The following is a 19,792-nucleotide window of genomic DNA, read 5'->3' as shown; positions in this document are numbered from 1 at the left end:
GGGGAAGTCCGGCGGCCTCCCCATCGCTGCGGGCTCCTCCTGGCGCTGAGGCTGCGCCGGTGCCCGCGGGGGGAAGGGGAGGCTTCGCTCTGGTCGTCCCGAGGGCTCCCGGCTGGCTTTTCCGGGAGCTGCCGGGGTTTGCCGGGAGCAGGGGCGGGAGGAGCCGGTGCCTTGCGTGCCCCGGTTACCCTAGCTGGCCTCCCCGCACCTTGCCTGCCCGGGGAGCGGTGGTGGGGCATCCTCCCTGCCTGGGAGCTTTTTTTGTCGGCAGCTGAGCTCAAGCTGTTACCGTGCCGGTCTGTTTTCTGGCTTGTCTGCAGCCTGCGTGCAGGTAAATGAAGAGTTATTAGCCCGGCTGTGCTACAAGCCTTGAGAAGCAGGGAAGTGCGCATTAGCAGGCTTGGAGAGGAGTTTCTGCAGTCTTGAGGGGGCAGGGATGAATGAGAGTTAATGTTGTTGAAACTATAACCTCACCTGTGTTAAGAATTTCATTCAAGAAAAAAAGTACTTTCCCTTTTCCTGTTCCTCTCGACCGGAAAAAAATTGGTGCTTGAACTACTTTGTTTTATAAGGAGAAAAAGCTTGTGCAGACAACTTCAAGAAGCCAGCGGCATTAGCCAGTCAACAGGATGCAGTGTTTAAGTAGGATGGAGTGATGTATGTCCGTAAGCTGGTCACACTTCACTGCTATTCTCAACTCACTAAGAATGAGTTAAGTTGCACTTTATTTAAATAGTTGTGGCTCCTCTTAATTCTGGTACACAGCCAGTTTTAGAGAAAGTTTATGGCTTTTTTTGGAAAAGGGCTGGGGGCAAGGAAGTAACTACTACTGAGAAGGCTGTGATAGCTCTGATGATAAAACAAAACCTAAAATGCTAGTACAGAACTTGCCATTGGATTTTTTTCAGCCAGCACAAACTCAAGAATGGTTAAAACTTCCGTTTTACGGCCTGTGGTGTTTCTAGGTGATGATGATGCTGTAACTAAGCAGCTTGCTCACTTTTTGTTCTGTAGTTGGAAGGATGTACACACTGGACTATGTTTAAATGTGGAAGACAGGAAAATCAATGACTATGATTTTAATTCCTCTGAGATCTTTTGATGCAAGTTAAAAGGTTCCTTCTGTTCATCCTGCCCTACAGCTGTTGTTGGCAAACAGCACCAGTTGTGACTCCTCTGAATTGGTGTAGCATAAACATGCTGCTCCGTGAACTGCCTCTTTCTGAGCAGTTCCTGTGTGAAGGTGAAAATTATGTTAGTGTTTAGAAGCGGCTCAGTGTGTGGAGGTTGAATTTTCCCTTTGGCAGTCCCAAGTTCCATAATAGCCTTTTTTTTTCTGTAGATTGGTAACATGTTAATCACATAATCGGAGGGAAAATGGCTTTTTTATGTAGTTCTGATTCAAGTTCTGTATCTTCTGAGGGAGAGCATTGATTTAGGGGGTTTTTGGTACAATTGGGATCAGAGACTGCTTTGAGGGTAGAAATAGTGATAGAAATGCTTTGTAAGGAATGGTGTACGTCTTCCAGCTCTCTGTAGAGTCCAGATTGAAATGAATGGATCATAATGGCCTGTCTATTTCTGGATGGATTACAATCAGCTGATCATGTAAAACAGTGTCACAAATTGAGATCCTTTAAAGTGGTTCTGGACTCTTACTCTTGTTTAAAAACTTATGTGTACTTGGCCTGTCAGTTTAACTTCTTGCTTGCTCTTTGGTAGAAGGTGGAAAAGCTACTCTGATGTGCTAGGGAGGACTTAAAATCTTGGATTAATCAGCATAAAAAGAGAGGGGAAATAGATTTTATCCAGCAAGAAAATTAGTGCATGCTGTTCCTTCATAGTTAAAGGAAATAGAAGAGAATTTGCTCTGCACCATGTGAGAGGCTTAGGATGACAGAAGTCTGTCTTTTATTCATTCTCAGACCAACAAATCATGTAACCTGTTCAAAGTCTTAAAATAGAAAAAAAACTGTGAAAGGAAAATTGATCCTGCTTATGGAGCAGAATATTATGGTGATTTATACCAGTTAATGCAGCAGAGAAAACTACTTCCTTAAAATGAAGCTTGACCAAGAAATGCCTGTCCTCTCCACTTTTCCGTACAATCTATGAGTTTTGCCCTTTCCAAGTAAGTACTACTAGTTGGCAGTTAATGCTGTTGTTCTAACTGGAGTTTTGGATTTCCATATTTGTTGTTTCATGTAATGATTCAGTTTAAAATGAACAGTTTGTATAAACTTAGCTCTGCGAACTGCTCTAATAGAGTGAGATTGAGTTTTACGAAAGTTATTCTTGACTTCCTTATTCCTATTCCCATTAAAATTCAGCATTGCAAAATTAGGAGCCTGTTTTCGTCTTGTAGTGTTGCTTGGAACTGGAGTGACCAAGAGAGGTTCTCCAGAGGCAGGCTGTTCTGGGAAGGCAGGGGCCGGTGTGCAGTAATAACTTCATTAAGAAACCTGTTAAAGCAATATTTGAAATGGTAGAGAATCCTACAACTTATTGACAGGATGAGTGCAACTTCTATTCTTAAATTTTATTTCAAATTTGTGTTTCTAGCCTGAATCAGAAGCTAGTGGAAATGTTTGTTAGAAACTCATGTACTGTTTTGTTTTGTTTTTTTTTTTCCCCTTGATAAAAAGAACATTCTAAAATAGGGTAGTTGGTACAGTTCATCTTTTGGTAGGAAATACATATGTAAAGTTTTTGGATATGAGTAGTAGGTTAGCGTGGTTGAGTTTATTTGCCTCGTAAAAAAACTGGCCAAAGTGAAAGTGTGCTCCTTTTTCTGTTGGTGCAATTAAGGCTTGATGTGTGAACCTTAACTCAAAGCGGGTGAGCCAGAAGTCCAAGTGGGCTTCTGCCAAGCAGTTTGTAAAGGTGTTGAAGTAGTTATGTCTTAAAGTTACAGCAAAGTCTGAGTCCTGTCCATCAGATCCCTCAGAAACTGTCAAAACTAAAACTTGTTTGAATTTGAGATTCCAACTAATCAAAGTAATAGTCAGCTACAGCTTTGAGAGTTTGGTGGAGAAGCAAGTTAACTCTTAGGTACTAAATTTTGCTTGACCTCTGGCATCAACCTTGTCTCATTTCACAATTAAAAATAAACAACATTCGCCTAGCAGAAGACGTGGAAAAGGTTTTCTAGCTAAAAGTAGAGAAAATGGTGTTGTGTGAATTGAGCAGTATTTTGTATTTAATTATGCCTGCAAGAAGTATGTATGTAACTTAAACTTATGTTTCAGGATTAAATATAACCTTTATTAATTTTTTCTCAAAGTTGTCAGTTTAGAAAATGTCAGCTAATTATGTGGTATTTGCAGTTTTGCTCAGCTTACCTTCCTCCTTACATTGGTCTTGATACTTGTCATGATTTGGTCATCATTTAGTCAATATATTGCCTTTTCATACTGTGGAGGAAGGATCTTTATTTTCCGAACTTAGTGGGGTTTTTTTTGACTTAGTCTACCATAAACCTTCATTTTATTAATTGATTAGTAGTAGTTCTTGAGCAGTAAAGTTAGTTGCCATCCATAAAGTTCTGTAAAATGGAACTCCATTATGCCATATTTTAGTGTCCTAGTACTTCCCCCTCTTCTAACAAATACTGTATTTTTGTGAACTCTAATTTGAAGGCCGCCCTGTTTTTTCTGCCATACCTTATTTAAAAAAAACCACAGTGTATACCCTTGATTACTATTCACTAACTTCATTTCAGTGAAAAATCTTTCTCAAAAAAAAAAAAGAGGGGGAGTACTTGTTGCTTATTTTTACAGCTGGGATATTAAACCTGTATTGTCACTGTGGCTGCCATAGTGGCAATCTTGTAGGATTCATGCCATGGTTACTGAAATTATCTGAAGGAAAAAAAAAAGTACAAGAGTTAAAGGAGTTATGTTAGTCATGGTTGTAACTTCCTGAGCTTTTTAGCCTTCTGGCTGCTTCCATGCTGATTAGCGTACCAGGTACATCTTGTGTATTTTATCTAGAAGGATTACAACACCAGTAAGAGGCACCAGTGGAAGCAGAAGTGAAAAGGAGTTGTATTTAGAGAGCATTCTTCCTCTTTGAACCTCAAATGGCTGTAGTTCTCTCTTATGCTTATGTTTTCAGTTGAGGTTGTAGTGGAATGCTCGGGAAAATATAAATCTTAGTCTTTCTCTTAAATTTTCTATTTGTATTCTCATTAGAAGAAAAGTAACTGAATGATAACTAATTTTTAGAGAACAAAGTAAGTATTTGGACTTAGTGTATATTCTGACTACTTAATCATCAGAGCATTGTTTATTTATTGACATTTAATAGCTTTTATTAGATGTACTTTGTGTGTTTCTTATGGAGTAAATATTTAACTTCTGCATTTTTCAGAAGAAATCGGTTCACTCGGACGATCCATTTAACGATGAACAACGTGAGCGGCATGAAGTAGAAATGCTAGCCAAGAAGTTTGAGGCAAAATACGTGAGTTACTGTACTTGTATTAAGTTATCACTTAAATATTTGTATATTTTATGATGCTGTAGAGATGTTAACATCAGGGTTTTTTTCCTGAATAGAGTTGCTAATGTAGTGTTAAATGATTTCTGTACATTTTGGAGCTGACTGTCTCATTATACTTTGTTTAAGCAGCTTGAAGCTGCTACAAGCTTATTAGACAAGTCTGCTAAATAGATTTGTCTATAGGATGTTATAGCTTGTGAAGCTATTCTTGGAAAAGCTTCCTATATAAATACGAGTAAGTAATAGATGCAGGTCAATATTCACAATAAATACTGTGCCGGAGGAAAGAATTTTTATGTAATGCTGTTGTGCACTGTTGAACAGCTCTTCTGTTTGGGCTAAATACTGTTGAATCTTGAATTTCTGACTACTTTGAAATGCTTCCATAGGAAGATTGTTGAATAATAAGTCATTGCTTGATGAGTTTATCTTGTGGCTGCCAGTTGCCTAAAGATACTCTGCTGACTCCTGAAAGTGTAGCATGAATTACTTGCACAACTCTAGGTGCTAACATAAAGAGGCTTTCACTAATAAATGAAGGTAGAAATCAGAAAATGTTGACTAAAACCACACCCAAACAGGTCTTTAAGAATTCATATGGGTAGGGTTGGGTAATTAATTCTGAACTGGCAATCAAAACTCATCATCATGCTTAGGCATGTTGATATTCTGGATTACTAATAGAGCACCTGAAAAATAAAGAAGGGAAGCGAGCAGTCATTTGTATCTTTTGCTATTAATATACATATTAAAATCTTTCTTGTCTGATTTATTTGGATTTTCTTTTTCTGGTGAAGGCAGACTTCTCTGAGTGCCCAGTCTATACGTTCTGTAGAAGTAATTATTGTTTCGGGTACATTAGCTGTGATGCATAAAAAAAATAAACCCTTAAACATCTTTTGGGGGGGTGGGCTGGGTGGGTGATGGAACCCAGTATATCCAGTGAATTGAGAAAGCAGTTCCAGAATACTGTTGGCTTTTCATTTGAATTATAAATTATTTTTTGAATGTGAGATAAAAATGTTTCAACTCTACTTTTCTAGAAGACTCATTTCCATAATACAAGTTAAAGATTTTATTAAGTCCTGAAACAAGTTGCTTACCTACAGCAGATGAAAGTCAGTGTAGAGCATGTAAAGCAATATATGTAGGAGGGAGTGGTATTGGAAGCAATCTAATTTTACATATGTATTTATGCATACATCAAAGCTAAACATGTATACATGTGGACAAAACGTGGTGTTATTAGACTTATGACTACTTAACATCAAACTCAAGTTTTCATAAAAAGGAGCAAATAGATACTTTTAACTATTAGAAAGCAGCAGGTAACAAACCCTATAATTTCACAACAGTTTTAAATTCATGGTGCATGTGTATCTTACTATTTGCATTTCTGATTTCTTGCCTTCCTCTCATTCTCTGCCATACCTTATGTCCCTCAGCCCAACAAAATTCCTGGAAGGGGAATGTCTTCTATGTAAAGAACAACTTAATAGGTTAGGGCCACTAGGCATGGAAGGTGGTGAGGGATTAGTAATTCTTGTGTTAGATACTCCCTGTCCTTTCTGTCTTCCAATACAAGAACCATCAGTCTCTATTTAGCATCCACACTCAGAGGAATTGCATCTCTCTACACTGACCCAGTACAATTGCTTATGTTCTGACAACATCCAGCTGTGTTCTGATTCCTGTGGTGAGGCATTCACTCCTTAGCTTAAACTACCACAGGGATCCTACGAAGTAGATACCTATTCTTTTCTTTAACAGCACTTCAGTGTAAAAGTAATCACTGGTTGTTGAGAAACAAGTTCATTTTTTTTCAGATTTGCAGGAAGTACTATATCCTCCTTAAACGAATTAGATATTGCTTACCTATATCCATTTCAAATGGAGTCAAAACAATATTTTTAGTCATAGTGCATGTAGCAGTACTTCTGAAAAATTTGCGATGTGGAGAACAGTCTTCCTTGAAGACTACTTATTTTTAGATAAATTCCTGTACTCATAATTAAATCGGTACAATGTTGCATATATCTTGCATATAGTAAGAAAAAACTATAAATAAATATATTTTCATAAAACAAGATGCATAAAGCTAATGTACCATTTATTTACTTGATTATTCAGAACTTTTTAAACACCAGCATAAAAGTCTATTCTAAATGGTTTTCATTTTCATTCTTTTGATTACTGTTTTTCTCTAGACAAAAATCAAACACTCTGTGTTGTAAAAACATATTGAATCTCAGATGATGTTGTACATAATGTAAGAATTTTTATTGGATCAAAACGAAGGTCCATCTAATGGATGGTATCATAGTCCTCTGACACTAGTGGAATCTCATACTTGAAAGTATAACAGTAAATGTGCATTGATATTACTAAGCTGTGCCTGTCTAGCAATATGTGGTCTTATTTCTCCCAAAGTCAAAGGCTGTGTGTTTAACTACCTTTCATATAGTTTTCTGCCATAAATTTGCCAGATCGTTTTGAGTTCACCGAGTTTCGTACTGTGTTCCATGGCACTGTACTAAGAAGATTGTCATATGAAACGTTGTGGCGAGGTGAGGGTTGGTCTTCCAAGTAACAGGCAATATGACTGAAGAGGAAGTGGCCTTGAGTTGCATCAGGGGAGGTTTAGATTGGATATAGGGAAAAATCTCTTTACTGAAACGGTTATCAAGCATTGGAACAGGCTGCCCAGGAAACTGGTTGAATTGCCATCCCTGGAGGTATTTAGAAGATGTGTAGATATACTGCTGAGGAACATTCAGTGGTGACTTAGTAGTTCTAGGTTAACTGTTGGACTTTATGGTCTTAATGGTCTCTTCCAACTGAAATGATTTTATGAAAACATACTTTGTGCTTAAACCTGATGAGTTCACTTGGGTGTTCCATAGTTTCTCTGTTGTAAGAAACTGAAATGTTGCCTGTTCTTCCAGATGCTGCACGTGATTCTGATGCTTTCATCTAAATTCAGCCCTTTTGTTCCTCAGCTGAAGTGTCTTAACATTCTGTTATGGTACAGAAGCAGTGGTTTTTACCTTTAAACATCCTTGTTGGCTTACTGCTCCCCTTTTTGTTCTAATTTCTTTTTTTAAATGAAAGGATATTAATGGTAGGATGCCCTGATTTATCAGTGATATAATGATGACTTCTGGTTTTGTTCTCTGGTCCTTTTTTCCATAAGTCCCAATTATTTTCTTTTTTTTTTTGTCTACTCCTGATTGTTGAGCAAATGTCATAGAACTGTGTAACAACTCCAGTGCTTCCTGAGCAGCCTAACAAATTGGGAGCACACTATTTTTTTTTTTCTTGTTTGGGTTGTACTTCCTTCGTGTGGATTACCTTGCTTTTTTTCATATTGAATTCAATCAATGATTTATCATACTAAGTTCAGAGCAACTGTGAGGTCTTTGGGTGATTTATTTTTTTTATTTACTATCCTCAGTAATTTCTTTTATCTCCACCCCACCCCCCGTTAGCCCTCTCTGTTGCCTCTGAAGATGAATAAATACACATTCCTTGGTGATTTCACTGTTTACTTTCTTCGCTGAAATGAAATATTTATTCCTACCCTTTATTTCCTAGTCTTAAACCAGACTTTAATTTGAGTGCATCTGCCCTCTTACCCCATGATAGTTGCTTGTCTTAAAGGATCTTTGGACCTTTTTTAAAGTATTTGAAGTACTGCTTCGTCCTACCAAAATTCTCGTGCTCTGGAATGTATATTCTTGTGCCTGCTGTTTCCATTCTTTAAAACATCTATTAACTTGCCCAATACAGAGATCAGGTTTACTGGTTTATGGACTCTGCTATTGCCCTTGGAAGATTCTTCAAAAATTGGTGCTCTATCTGCTGCCTTCTAGCCCTGTTGGGCAAAGGTTGCTTAAACCTCAGGTTATACGACACAGTTAATTTGTTGAACTCATATTTGAGTTTTCTGAATATTTGCATGAGTACTATTTGCAGGAACTAGACATCTTTGCTCTAGTATCATGACTGCTTATGTGCTGGGACAGAAACGCTGGAGGAACTCTTTTGGGAAAGGTGAAAACCTTCAGTGGCAAAACTTCCCTGAAGTATTGCATAGTAAACACTGATGCAGATAATAATCCCTTCAGTTCCTCTGTTGTCTTGCATCCTTAACATCTTGACCATATGGACTTTCAACACACTTCCTTAAACATGTCTGGGTAGAACCAGGCCTGAAGGAAATTCTCTAACTATACATACAAAGGGTCAGATACCTTCATGTGTCTGAATACAGGTTACTATTTTAATCCTGCTTTTATTCATTGGCTATTATGAGACTTTTTTTTTTGTTACTGACTTTGTTCTATATCTGCATGATGTTTTTATGAATAACAGGCAGTCCAAATGTATTAAGAACTTCAATTTTTTTTTTTAATGACCTTACACTGGAATCATAGATCAGCCATTGCTGCAAAAGGATTTTGGACTCACAAAGATGTTGATGGTTACTCAGGCTTAGCAAGAGGTATGGCACAGAGGTGGATTGCATTACCCATTAGGGAGATCAGTAGAGGTAAAGTATAGTTCATGTAGCATTCTTCAGAAAGCCTGCTGACACCTCAGTCAAAATTATAAGAATTACATAAGCTTTTGCACTGGAGTTTAAGTGGAATTATTAAGTGCTACCTTTATTTTTCCAAGATCTTTTCCTGCTCTCATCCAAACTTCTTTTAAAGAAAAAAAGAAGTACTGCATGTTTTGGGAACATGCAGTCATTCAGATGTTACACCAGGTGAGTGACTGTAGGGGATGATAGGACTGATAGGAAAAGTTAGGAATACTTAGCACTTAGCTTGAAAACCTGAGGCTTAGCATAGAGTTTGAAAACCTGAATTAAAACCAGAACTTGTTCTTGAGGATTTTCTTCTAGGACTATTGCAGTTATTTAATTATAATTGAGAGATTCCTGTTTCCTTGCAAGAGTGCATGCTTTATTTAGTTACAAACTTGAATTCTTGCAAAATATTGTCAAAATGGAGGTGTTCAGATGCTTACACTTTTCATAAAAGGCCTGAAACCTCCTTTGAAGACTGCATGCTCATAGTAACAAGAGGGTTGTAATATTTGGATGTAACCACTGAAAAGACTCATAACATGCTTAGAACTATAGAGTACAGGCAGGGCAGCTTCAGGAGCAAGTTTTATTAAGTTCATGGAAGAACACTGGTTACCGCTGTAGTAAAGGTGGTGCCTTTTTGGGAATTTTATTCTAGACTTTATCTAGACTAAGATGTTCCTATTGACAATTTTGACAATATACGGGAGTCAGAACACTTGGCCTTATATCCTAAGCAGAATCCCAGTTGTCTATAGTAAGTTTAGATTCTCTAAATATTTGAGCTGGGTGTGAGGTTGCCCTCCAATGCCTTACATTTTGTAAACTTTAGTACATTGCTTCCCTGTTTCCCAAATTATATAATGCTTGCTTTGTTTTCAGGGTGGAAAGCCCCACAAACATCGGAAGGATCGCCTGCAGGATCTAATTGATATAGGTTATGGTTATGATGAAACGGACCCTTTCATCGATAATTCTGAAGCGGTAAGTAAGCCTCAGCAAAGCAGCAAGAACAAGTAAGGCAATGCTTTATTTTTTTGATAAAAAGAAAGGTAAGGGAAAATACTTTGTGCCCATGTATAACTGGTATGGACTCAAAGGGCATACTGCTTTGGGAATCCAACAAGTTATTGTATTTGTAGTCTTGCTCAGATAGCGTTATGCACTACAAGAATGGACTTCGTCCAGTGACATTGGACAAATCAGCAATGATCAGCTCTGAAGAGGAGGGAGCTAAAAGTCTGAGTGGGAAAGGAAAGGTGAAAAGTTAAGACAAGTAAGAAAAGCACAGAAGTGCATCGCTTAGCATACATTATATCAAACCTCCATTTGAATGTGGTAGTACATCTGGGAAATTATAAAACTTTGTAAAGAGCTTCTGTGAATTCTGAGCTGTGAGATTTATAGCATATAGATGTTGCAATGAATATTGCTCTTAAGAACTGTGTGATGTGCACAGAAGGCCTGCTGCAGGACTGATACCTTCTTGAGCAAAAGAAATTCAGCTGTTAACTACTATGGATAGCAGGCTGAGCTCATCTGTGTGTATTGTTAATTTTTGAAGTAGGTCTAAAGGCACATGAACAAGTTGTGTGGAAAGCGAGTTTGCTGTAGATGCTTATTGTAGCTTGTATTTATTTGTCCTTTTTCTTGTTCAACTAAAATTTTAATCTAGACCTTGCCACTATTTAACTGTCCTGTCATTATCCCTTAACTTTTGGTTGTGCTGCTGGAACAATATGGGGGGCTAAGCCTTGGTATGTCCTTTCCAAAGGTCAGATTCTGATCTTCAGCTCAGTAAGAAAAGATGGGCTTCACTCCTGATGAGAAGCCACTTGAGCCTATAGGCTTATCTGGTTTCTCACTGTTATTTAAGTTAACTATCTTCAGTTTTGAAATTTTATGATACAGGACCCAAGTTGTATCTTGGTTTTTTTCCTGGATTTATTGTGACCTATCACAGATCTGATGTGTGATTCAGAGAACTTTCCGTACTTATAGTACAGGTCTCTATCAAAGATGTGAGTCTAGCAGGGTTGAACACTCACTGGTGTATTAGTTATTCTCATACTGTGCCTCCTTCCAGCGCTGTTCTTGTTACCAACAGCTGATCTGTTAGATTTGCAGGAACATTTCCTTCTGATATCTCTTGCCAAACTCCTTGCAAGAACATACAAAAGGCAGTTGTTAGATGACCGGATGGTTGCATCATGTGGTAGCTATGGAAGCTACTGGGGAGAATGGTGTATTCTCTAAAGATTGCTCTCCTGAACAAATCGTTATGCCTTGTGTCTGCATTATAAATGCTGACTCATGAGAGGCTATCTCTGTTTTGCTTTTATCCCCATTTCTATATAGAAAAGAATTAGCAATACAGCGTGCCAGCTGCTGTCTAAGTTGTTCTTGTAGAGTTTAAGGGTCCTGTAATGTAGGAGTTAAGTTCAACAAAACTCATTCCATCTCAGATGCAAATGGGAAGTGTTCAGAAAGAAAGTCTACGTGTCTGGCTTGCTCATCTTCTGTATGGCTAGCTATTAAATCACCATGTACCCTGAGAAATGTCAGAGCCATGTCCAGTCTGGACTTAATTCCTTTTGGAAGATACACTTCCTTACACGTAAAAAGCTATAATATTCTGGGCACAAACTCTTGAAGAATGAGTACGAGTACCTCCTGAATTGCTCCAGGATTGGCATCCTCTTGTCTCCCTCTCTGTCACAGAAAAAAAATAATTGAAAACTTCCTTAGAGTTTCAGTCCTTTTTCTTGTCACTGCTGTGGAAGCAAGTCTGAGCTCTTTGGTACTGAAACAGATTTATTCCGTAGTTTTAAAGATACTCTCCTTCTAAAAACAGATTGTGAGGTAATACCATCAAATGCTGTTCAAGAAATCAAACCAATAAAACTCTTAAGCCTGATTTTAGCAGGCATTGTAATTGAGTGAAGGAATTTTGATTCCTTTGGATCCATTTCCAATTTTATACATCTAACCTAGATGCATATATAACAAATAGCATAGGTAACAGAGCATTTGGGTCCTTCAAGGATCCAGGCTGGGCAATTGTTCAGCTTGTTTTCTTGAGGCCAGGGATCAAGGTGAACTGCAAGGAATCTGCTAATGGCATGAACTCAGGTAATGGATTTTAATGGGGCAGAAGTACAGACAACTACAGGACATGCTTTTCTGGGGGAAGGTTCTTGGAAAGTGCTGATAGAATGGAGCTTCTCCTAAGCAAAGAGATTTTTTTTTTTCCCTGTTAGACTCCTCAAAGGGCACTGGTACTATCCAACGTGTGCATATCAGCCTGGTTTGGCTGGATAACTTGCTCTTGTGATGACCTCTAAATATTTTGCTGGTTGAATACCTTCCTGACAACGTAAGCTTTATATAGATAGACATTCCAGGGGAATACAGTGCTCTCTGAGCTTTCTACTATATAATATAGAAGAGGGATCTTAAGTAATACATAATGCATAGTGAAAAAGCATGCAGTTTTCTCTTACTCGGAGTTAGTAAGACTTGCACATCCAAAACAAAGACCAGCTAGCACCTTCTCCCAGCTTGGGCAGACGAATGCAGGGGAATACATATCCACCGAGAAATGTGTAAGCAGTGCAAGCTGCCTTTTGAAGCAGTGATAGCAGGTAACCACGCTGATAGGAACTGAAGCAAAACATGAATGCCAAGAGCAGTGGGAAGTATGCGGTTCAGTACTTCGGACACCCAGGGCTATATGTCAGAATTTTACCCAGTCTACTATATTCATGGTTCCACAGCAGCCTTATAAACACTGGTATAAGAGCCCTGAGCTGCTGAGAAAACTAGCCTACCAGTGTTTTCTCGTATGTGGAAGGTTTCTCCAAAACAGGTACTTCCACTTAAAGGTGTAACTTACTTTTCTGTACCTTCATCTTGCCTCAAGAGCTTGGACCGTCTTACAATCCTTGAAAGACTGTCTTTTATGTTCTGAACACATTCGTAAAAGAATTGCTCTTCTGTCTGGGTTCCCTAGAATACTTTCTGAAATTTAAGGGCTTAATCTTTGCAAAAACTTTGTGTCATGATATACAATTTTCACAAATTTTCAGGATAAATTTGGTTTACTTAATCTTGTATTCCAGATTTATTAAAGGTGTGATAGATTTCATATTCTCTTATCTCTCACTGTGGCTTCCCCTCAAGAGTTCCTGCTGTGGTGATCTAAAACTTGAAACTGATGGATTGCCAGTAGGAACATCTTGCTCAAGACTCTTGAATATCCAGGGTGCTTTTCCTGGTGAAATTCTGGGAGAATGGCAGAGCTCAGTGTGGTGATGGTTATGAATGGTATCCCATTGGGGAATGGCAGAGCTCAGTGTGCTACTGGCAATTTTCACTTTTATGTGGGGTTCCAGGCCAGATGTTTTAGGCCAATTTGATGTTGATCCTTCCTACTCAAAGGAGCTTGTTTTATGCATAGGTATGGAGAGCAGTGTTGTTGCTTGAGAGAATAAATGTCTCTTAAACTAAATGAAAAAAACCTATAAATTGGCCAATATTAGAGGCATATACAGAAAAATGCTACGTAGGATCCATTGTTAAGAATATTTTCATGTTGGACTGAGAGATAAATTTAACATGGCTGCATTTTTCGTGTGGAAAAAGCTGCCTTTGTAGACCTCAGTCACAAGCCTCATCCACACTGAATATGTGAGGGTGCATTAAAGCTTTTTTTTTTTTTAAGAGCTTCACTTCCTAGCTGTTTCATTGCCTATGGATTTGTGTGTTTATATTACTGGTCTGTCTGCCTTGTTCATTATCACTTTGCCCAGTCTTGGAAGCTCGGTGGTTGGGGAATAATGTTCACTTAGCTGAGTGCACCATGTCACCTTTAATAAAAGATGTCTTGCATGCTTCTCAGGTGTCTTCAGGGTGGATCTGCCAGTTGGCACCTGACATGTCATATGCATTCGAGTGAATACAAGGGCAAATTTCAATTAGGAGAGTCGTTCTTTGCTTTGTATACCTCCTCACCCCGAGATAAAGATGTAAAGTGGAGTACCAAACAAATACAGCAGACACTGTTCTGCTTAATGCAGAACAGACATGTTTAAACTATATACCCAGCACTTCTGGTACAAGAACCATTATGATTAGAGGGACAAAAGTAGTTGAATTTACAGAACAAGTCTGATATTTGTTAAAGCAACAGTAATGTTCTCTTGTTCCATCTGCAAAATATCATATCCTTTTTAAGGAAGGAATAAGCAATTTCTTAATTTTTTTTTTTTTAGTCCCGTGTTCTCTGGCCTGGGTTTCAACCAGGTGGTTTAGGCCCTACTCATGTATTTCATGACCTCAGTGGGATAACTGGGAAACTGAAAACTCAGCATCTGGATAGGTACTTCAAAAAACCTGAGACATATTTGGCTTTTGTAGTGCCATTGTTTAAATTTGTGTACATCAAGAATGTACACAAATAATAAAATAATAATTCTTAATAAATAAGAAATAATAATAACAGGTGTAGCAAAATTTAATTTTTCTGAGGAGCACAAAATCACTTTTCAAAGTAATCTGAGCTACTAGAGGGGTAGATCATGGCCTATTATCAACTGTTCTTCATGAGTAGATGAGTTTATTTAGGCTGCTCAAGGAACGTAAGTGTTTTCCAAAAAAATTCAAACAATATGAATATTAATATAAAGGGGGGAGGGGTCATAACATGTCAAAATCGCAGACCTTTGAGCACTTGTCTTAAGTGTTATGTATGGTAAGTCTGCTCTTCATGTTAAAGGAACAGGAAAGGAAAGCATTACTTTTTTTTTTTCCTACAGAATCTTCTAGTAATTCTGCAACATGAAACCTGTAAAGGCTAAGTAATACATTGCATATTTTTTGTAAAAAAAAAAAAGCACTGAACTATATTTTCAGCATGGGTCAGAGCTCAATCTCTGAGAGAAGTGAGTTGACCATTTGAAGATGGTCACATGAGCGGTCATACGCTGTAACTTAGAGTGAAATATTTTCAAGACTGTAAGAATGTCATCTCACTGAATTGGAGGTCACTTAATCTAATAGCCTGACTCTGGTGACTAGTGGAACAGTATAAAAGTTGGTGGTCATAGTGAGAACAAAACAGGGCTGGGGAGAGAGATAGATACTTAAGGTGCTCTGGTAAGCTGATGGATTATGATATCCTGACTACTGAACTTGGATTCTCGTAGGTGGCCATCCTATCCTAGTCTATACCACCCAGAACTAGGTATTATATCTTATTTAGTAGTCTGCTACACTTTTTTCTGTTATGTTTTGACAGCTGTCCTTTGCCTCAGGGTTTTTTAAGAAAAACAAACCAGCAACAGAACAACTTGTCTATGCATTTTGGAAAAGGAAACTTCTTTACCACGGGAAAGCTCTTTCTGCTTGCTTTTTGATACTGTATTGGGTTAGAAAAGCAATGTATTGTTCCCCCTTAACCTTGTTCAGGATTTCTCAGGATTTCATTATCTATTCTATTATACTATTTTTCAGAAAAATTGTTCTGGGGTGGTTGTGTTTAGGTTTTTTTGTGAACTTAAAGGGTAGCAAAGCCAAGGAGTATACTTCAGTTCTTTGTGTCTTTAAGAAGCACAGAGATTGATCAACTGTGAAGTATCTTGAAGTATGTAGTGAACTGTATGGAGATTCAGGCCATTTGACTGAAGCAACTATATTCAACAGAACTGTAGTAGCTTGACTTTATTCAGTGGACTAATGATCGTCAAAAATAAACAGTCCCTCCCAGGCTGGTTAGAGCCATCTCAAAAATGAACTGAACAAGGAACAAAAATGATCCATGCTTGTCTTTAACCTAAATAATACCAGTTTCACAACAAGTAATGTACAGGCTACATTTCTTTAAACACTTAGATGTGTTTGCAGCATATCTTATTTCCAGGACTTAATATAGAAGTGTTAAAATGCCTTTTCATATGTACTTTTTATAGTACAGGTGGCTCTCTGAAAGGGAGCTGAATGAGGAAGATCACGGTCAAAATACCTGAACGCAAGAATAGACAATATAAGATACTGTTATATACTGTGGGTCTTGATTTCAGAACTAAATTGGTGTAATCCATAAAATTTCACTGTTCTTGGTACAATAATGAAGTTGAAACCCGTTAACTTTTTTAAAAAAAGTAAATTATCTGTCACACTTAAACATTTAATTAGATTAATAGCACTAGAAGCATAGTAATGTAGCTCAAGGACAATAGTTGAAAATAACTTACTGATGTGCTTTTAGATGATCAGACAATGTATCAGTCTTGTTATCTGCTGAATGATTCCATAATCTTTTGTGGGACAAATCAATTTTTGCAGGAGTCAATCATATATGAAGTCTTGTCTGTTTGTATGTCTGAGAATTTTAATTCTCAATCTTGGCATGTATAAGGAAGAGCACAACACTATAAAGGGCTTGAACTATTTTCTTCAATGGGATCATTTCTGCAATTTCATATGCAGAAAAAGCTAGTGCAAAGCAAGTCTTGAAACCTATTATTTAGAAGTTGAAAGAGCCATATTCCCTTTAACTGAGAGTCCTGAAGAAACTTTAAAATGAAGTTTAATCTAGCTGTTGCCAGTATTTTATGCAATCATATTCAAACTCTCTGTTCACTTAGGGCTCTAGAAAATAGTAAGCTTGACTTGAAGGAGGGGGTACTAGGTACGTTGTGGTCTGCAGGTCCCAGTTCTAGGTAAGTTGAAAATAAAATGAAACACTGACTTAAACCTTATTCAGTAGGCTGAGGACAAACCAAATTTTGGTAGGGAAAAATAAACTCTCTAAAGGGTGAGGAGGGCTGAATGTCAAAAAGGTCTTTGAAAGTCTGAATAAACTCATAGTCCTCAGCAGAAGCTTGTTTGCCTGCTGACTGTTAGGAGATAGTTTGTTCATCTGTATATTGAATGAGTTCTGCCTTTCTGATTGCCTTGTTCCTATGGATCTATGCCATATAGCATGTTGATTGTTCTCATCATTCATGGCTTCCTCTCTTGTGGACTGTCTTTAACCCTTATGTTTTCTTGTGTTCTACAGGGCTTCCTTTACTACTCTGCGGTCAAGTCTTTACTGTGTTTCCCTTTATTTGTTGTTCACTTGCAATAATGCTCACAGCTTTAACTGTGCTTTCTTCTTCAAACTTGGCAGCTACTGCATTCTTCTGTTTTGATCCTGTACTGCCCAAACCTCACCAATTCAGTTCACACCCTGTCAGCTCAAAAGGGAAATGCCTGCTCTGTCTATTAAGTACTGTGGATAATAATTTATTTTCTTTCTCTTTCATCTTCCTTGTATTTAATGAAGCTGGCTCTGAGAGCTGTGGAAAACCATCAGATTTCTCTGAAATTCTTACGTAGCCTCTATTTTCAAGTTTACTTTGCACCTCCTATGATGTGTGATTGTCCTGGTCTCTTAAGATGAATGACAAGTCTACAACTAAGTCACTTTGTTTTCTGTTTTCACTTTGTCCAATTAATAAATTCTCCTGCTTTCTTTCTTTAGTCTTTCCTGTGATCTTAGAGTATTTTATAGATCCTGTTACCACTTTCTATGTAGTGCTTGTTAAGCCTTCAATTCCAGGAAGATGAAAGGTGATGATTTATGGAAATTTATAACTGCTTATTCACATCAAATCCATCTGGGTTTCCAGTTCAGGCTTTTAAACCAGCTTCCTTGTCGAAGTATACATTCACAGTGTTCCTCTTCTGGATAACTCGTATTCCTGTCTTAATCCTTTTGGTAGCCCAGATTTTTTTGGTTCTTAAACTGGTTTATCATCAGTATATTGTGCAGGGGGAAATGAAACAAGCTGGTAGTTGATGCTCCACTTTGCACTGTGTGTGTGTTCCCTTCAGTAGGTCATCTCAAGTCTTCAGTTAATGTTGTGGCAGTTAAAACTGCTTACTAATTTATTCAGCCTGTTGAATTCTGTCTTAACTGACACGAAGTAGAAGGCCTGCTGGTTCAAACTTCAAAGTAATAAACACATTGTTTCCTTCTCAAGTATCTTACTTAATTCTTAATTGTTTGTCTGTGCTATCAAGCACTGATTGCTTGCAGCTGTAACTCAAAATCGACTTTTTCTTCTGCCAGAGTGCGTACCTCTGAGGTGTGTTAAAATCCTACCCTTTCAGAAGAAGGGCAGAAGTTGATTCTTAGTCATTGCACTGTTATTGTGTCTTGCTGGTACTTTTGTAACACTTTCTAGGCCCTGTAAATGCTTCTTCCTTATCTTTGGTGGCAGGTGAGTTTCTCAGGCATTCTGTTTTTATGCTTCCAGACAGACTATAGCTTCCAGAATTGTATTTGTTGCTTATTCAGTTCACTATCTTACAATTTTCAGTATTTGAAAAGTAAGACTGCTAGTTCAAATTTGGAGTAGTTCATGACAACATTGTCCTTCTACTTAGTGCTAACGGCATTGTCAAGACAACTCTCCCTCAGTTCTCCTGCAAACACTTCCATGGCTTGCTTTGTTGATACTTACATGCAGAGCTGGAATGAATCTATTCATCCTCCCAGCCTTTTTGAGAGTTTGCTGTTAACAAGATATTTCCTAGAGATTAACAGTTTTCTGGTAATACTTGGGGGAGAATGTCATTCTGAGGAGGCTGCTCGTCATGAAATAATAGAATTCATGTTGTCTTCCACTATACTTAATTTGACCGCTTTTCCCATGTCTTTGGATTTCAGTATTTTCAAGATACAGCTTTAGTTTTAACTTGGAAATTCCTTCATAAATACTAAGTGCTTTTTAAAATAAAGCGTGTAGAAGAGCTTGAAACCTTTTGTGGTTTTAAACTGTCTAAACAGAGTGAGAATATATCTGACTTTTAATGAAACAAGTTCTGGCACTATGGTATTTGTATAAGAGGCAATGTCATATTCAACACCTAAAACTGGAAATACTGTGGCTAAGTTTGTCATGTTTGGGATTGCAACTTTCTTTTGTTAAAAATGCTGAGAACTGTAAGAGAAATAGTTTTTTGAGCAGGGCACTATGGTTAGAGCTGGTACTGAATGTAGCATGTGTTGGAACGTCTGAACATACCAAGTGCACTGCAGAGTTTGGTATTAATGAAAACTGTGGTAGCCCTAATGAAATAAAGTGTATAATCTGAGAGGTTTTTTTATACTCTTTTTACAAAAACATTTCTATCTTCAGTCCTATTTCCTGGATATAACACCCAATTATGTAAGATTTTTATATAGATTAGGCTTCTTCCACGCATTGTTCAAACTGTCATCTCTTTTGAAAATATGGAAGAAATAGGTTCTGAAATAACTGTAGCTATCACTTTCAGATAACATAAAGGGCCTGTGACAAAAATGTGTGACTAACAGGTAATTTGAACAGCACATTGTCTCATAAAGTTGAAGAGTATTCAATAGAGGTATGAAACTTAAATTTTAAAATTGAGAGGCAGGGTTATTTTTTTTAATAAAACTTGTTTTCAACCAGTGGTGTTTCTGGTATGCCTGTAAGGCTGTTGTAGATGAAAACAAGTAACTCACGATGTGGCTGCCTACTTTCTGGACAAAAACAACCAGTGAACAATCAAGTGAAGTTGCTCACAGGCAGGTGATGTATCATTGTTCATATGGCTGATGTATCCTGAGATTTAACATCAAGCATAATGTGATTATGCTCTCAAACTGAATGGGGGGGG

The 19,792-nt window shown here is 37.8% G+C and overlaps 1 protein-coding gene across 1 annotated transcript in view; it reads left to right on the top strand.

Moving 5' to 3' along the window:
• Positions 1-4,376: 4,376 nt before the first annotated feature.
• UBN2 (ubinuclein 2) overlaps positions 4,377-19,792 on the top strand; it is a 39,661-nt gene continuing 24,245 nt past the window's right edge. The window contains exons 1-2 of the mRNA XM_014963786.1: positions 4,377-4,464; positions 9,980-10,081. Coding sequence (XP_014819272.1) covers positions 4,435-4,464; positions 9,980-10,081 — 132 coding nt within the window. The 5' untranslated portion in view covers positions 4,377-4,434. The remainder of the gene's footprint in view (positions 4,465-9,979; positions 10,082-19,792) is intronic.

Source organism: Calidris pugnax, unplaced genomic scaffold (genome assembly GCF_001431845.1).
Source record: "Calidris pugnax isolate Ruff unplaced genomic scaffold, ASM143184v1 scaffold44, whole genome shotgun sequence".
NCBI classification, from domain to species: domain Eukaryota; kingdom Metazoa; phylum Chordata; class Aves; order Charadriiformes; family Scolopacidae; genus Calidris; species Calidris pugnax.
Note: the sequence above shows the minus strand (reverse complement) of the source record. Positions and strands in the feature narration are given on the sequence as shown.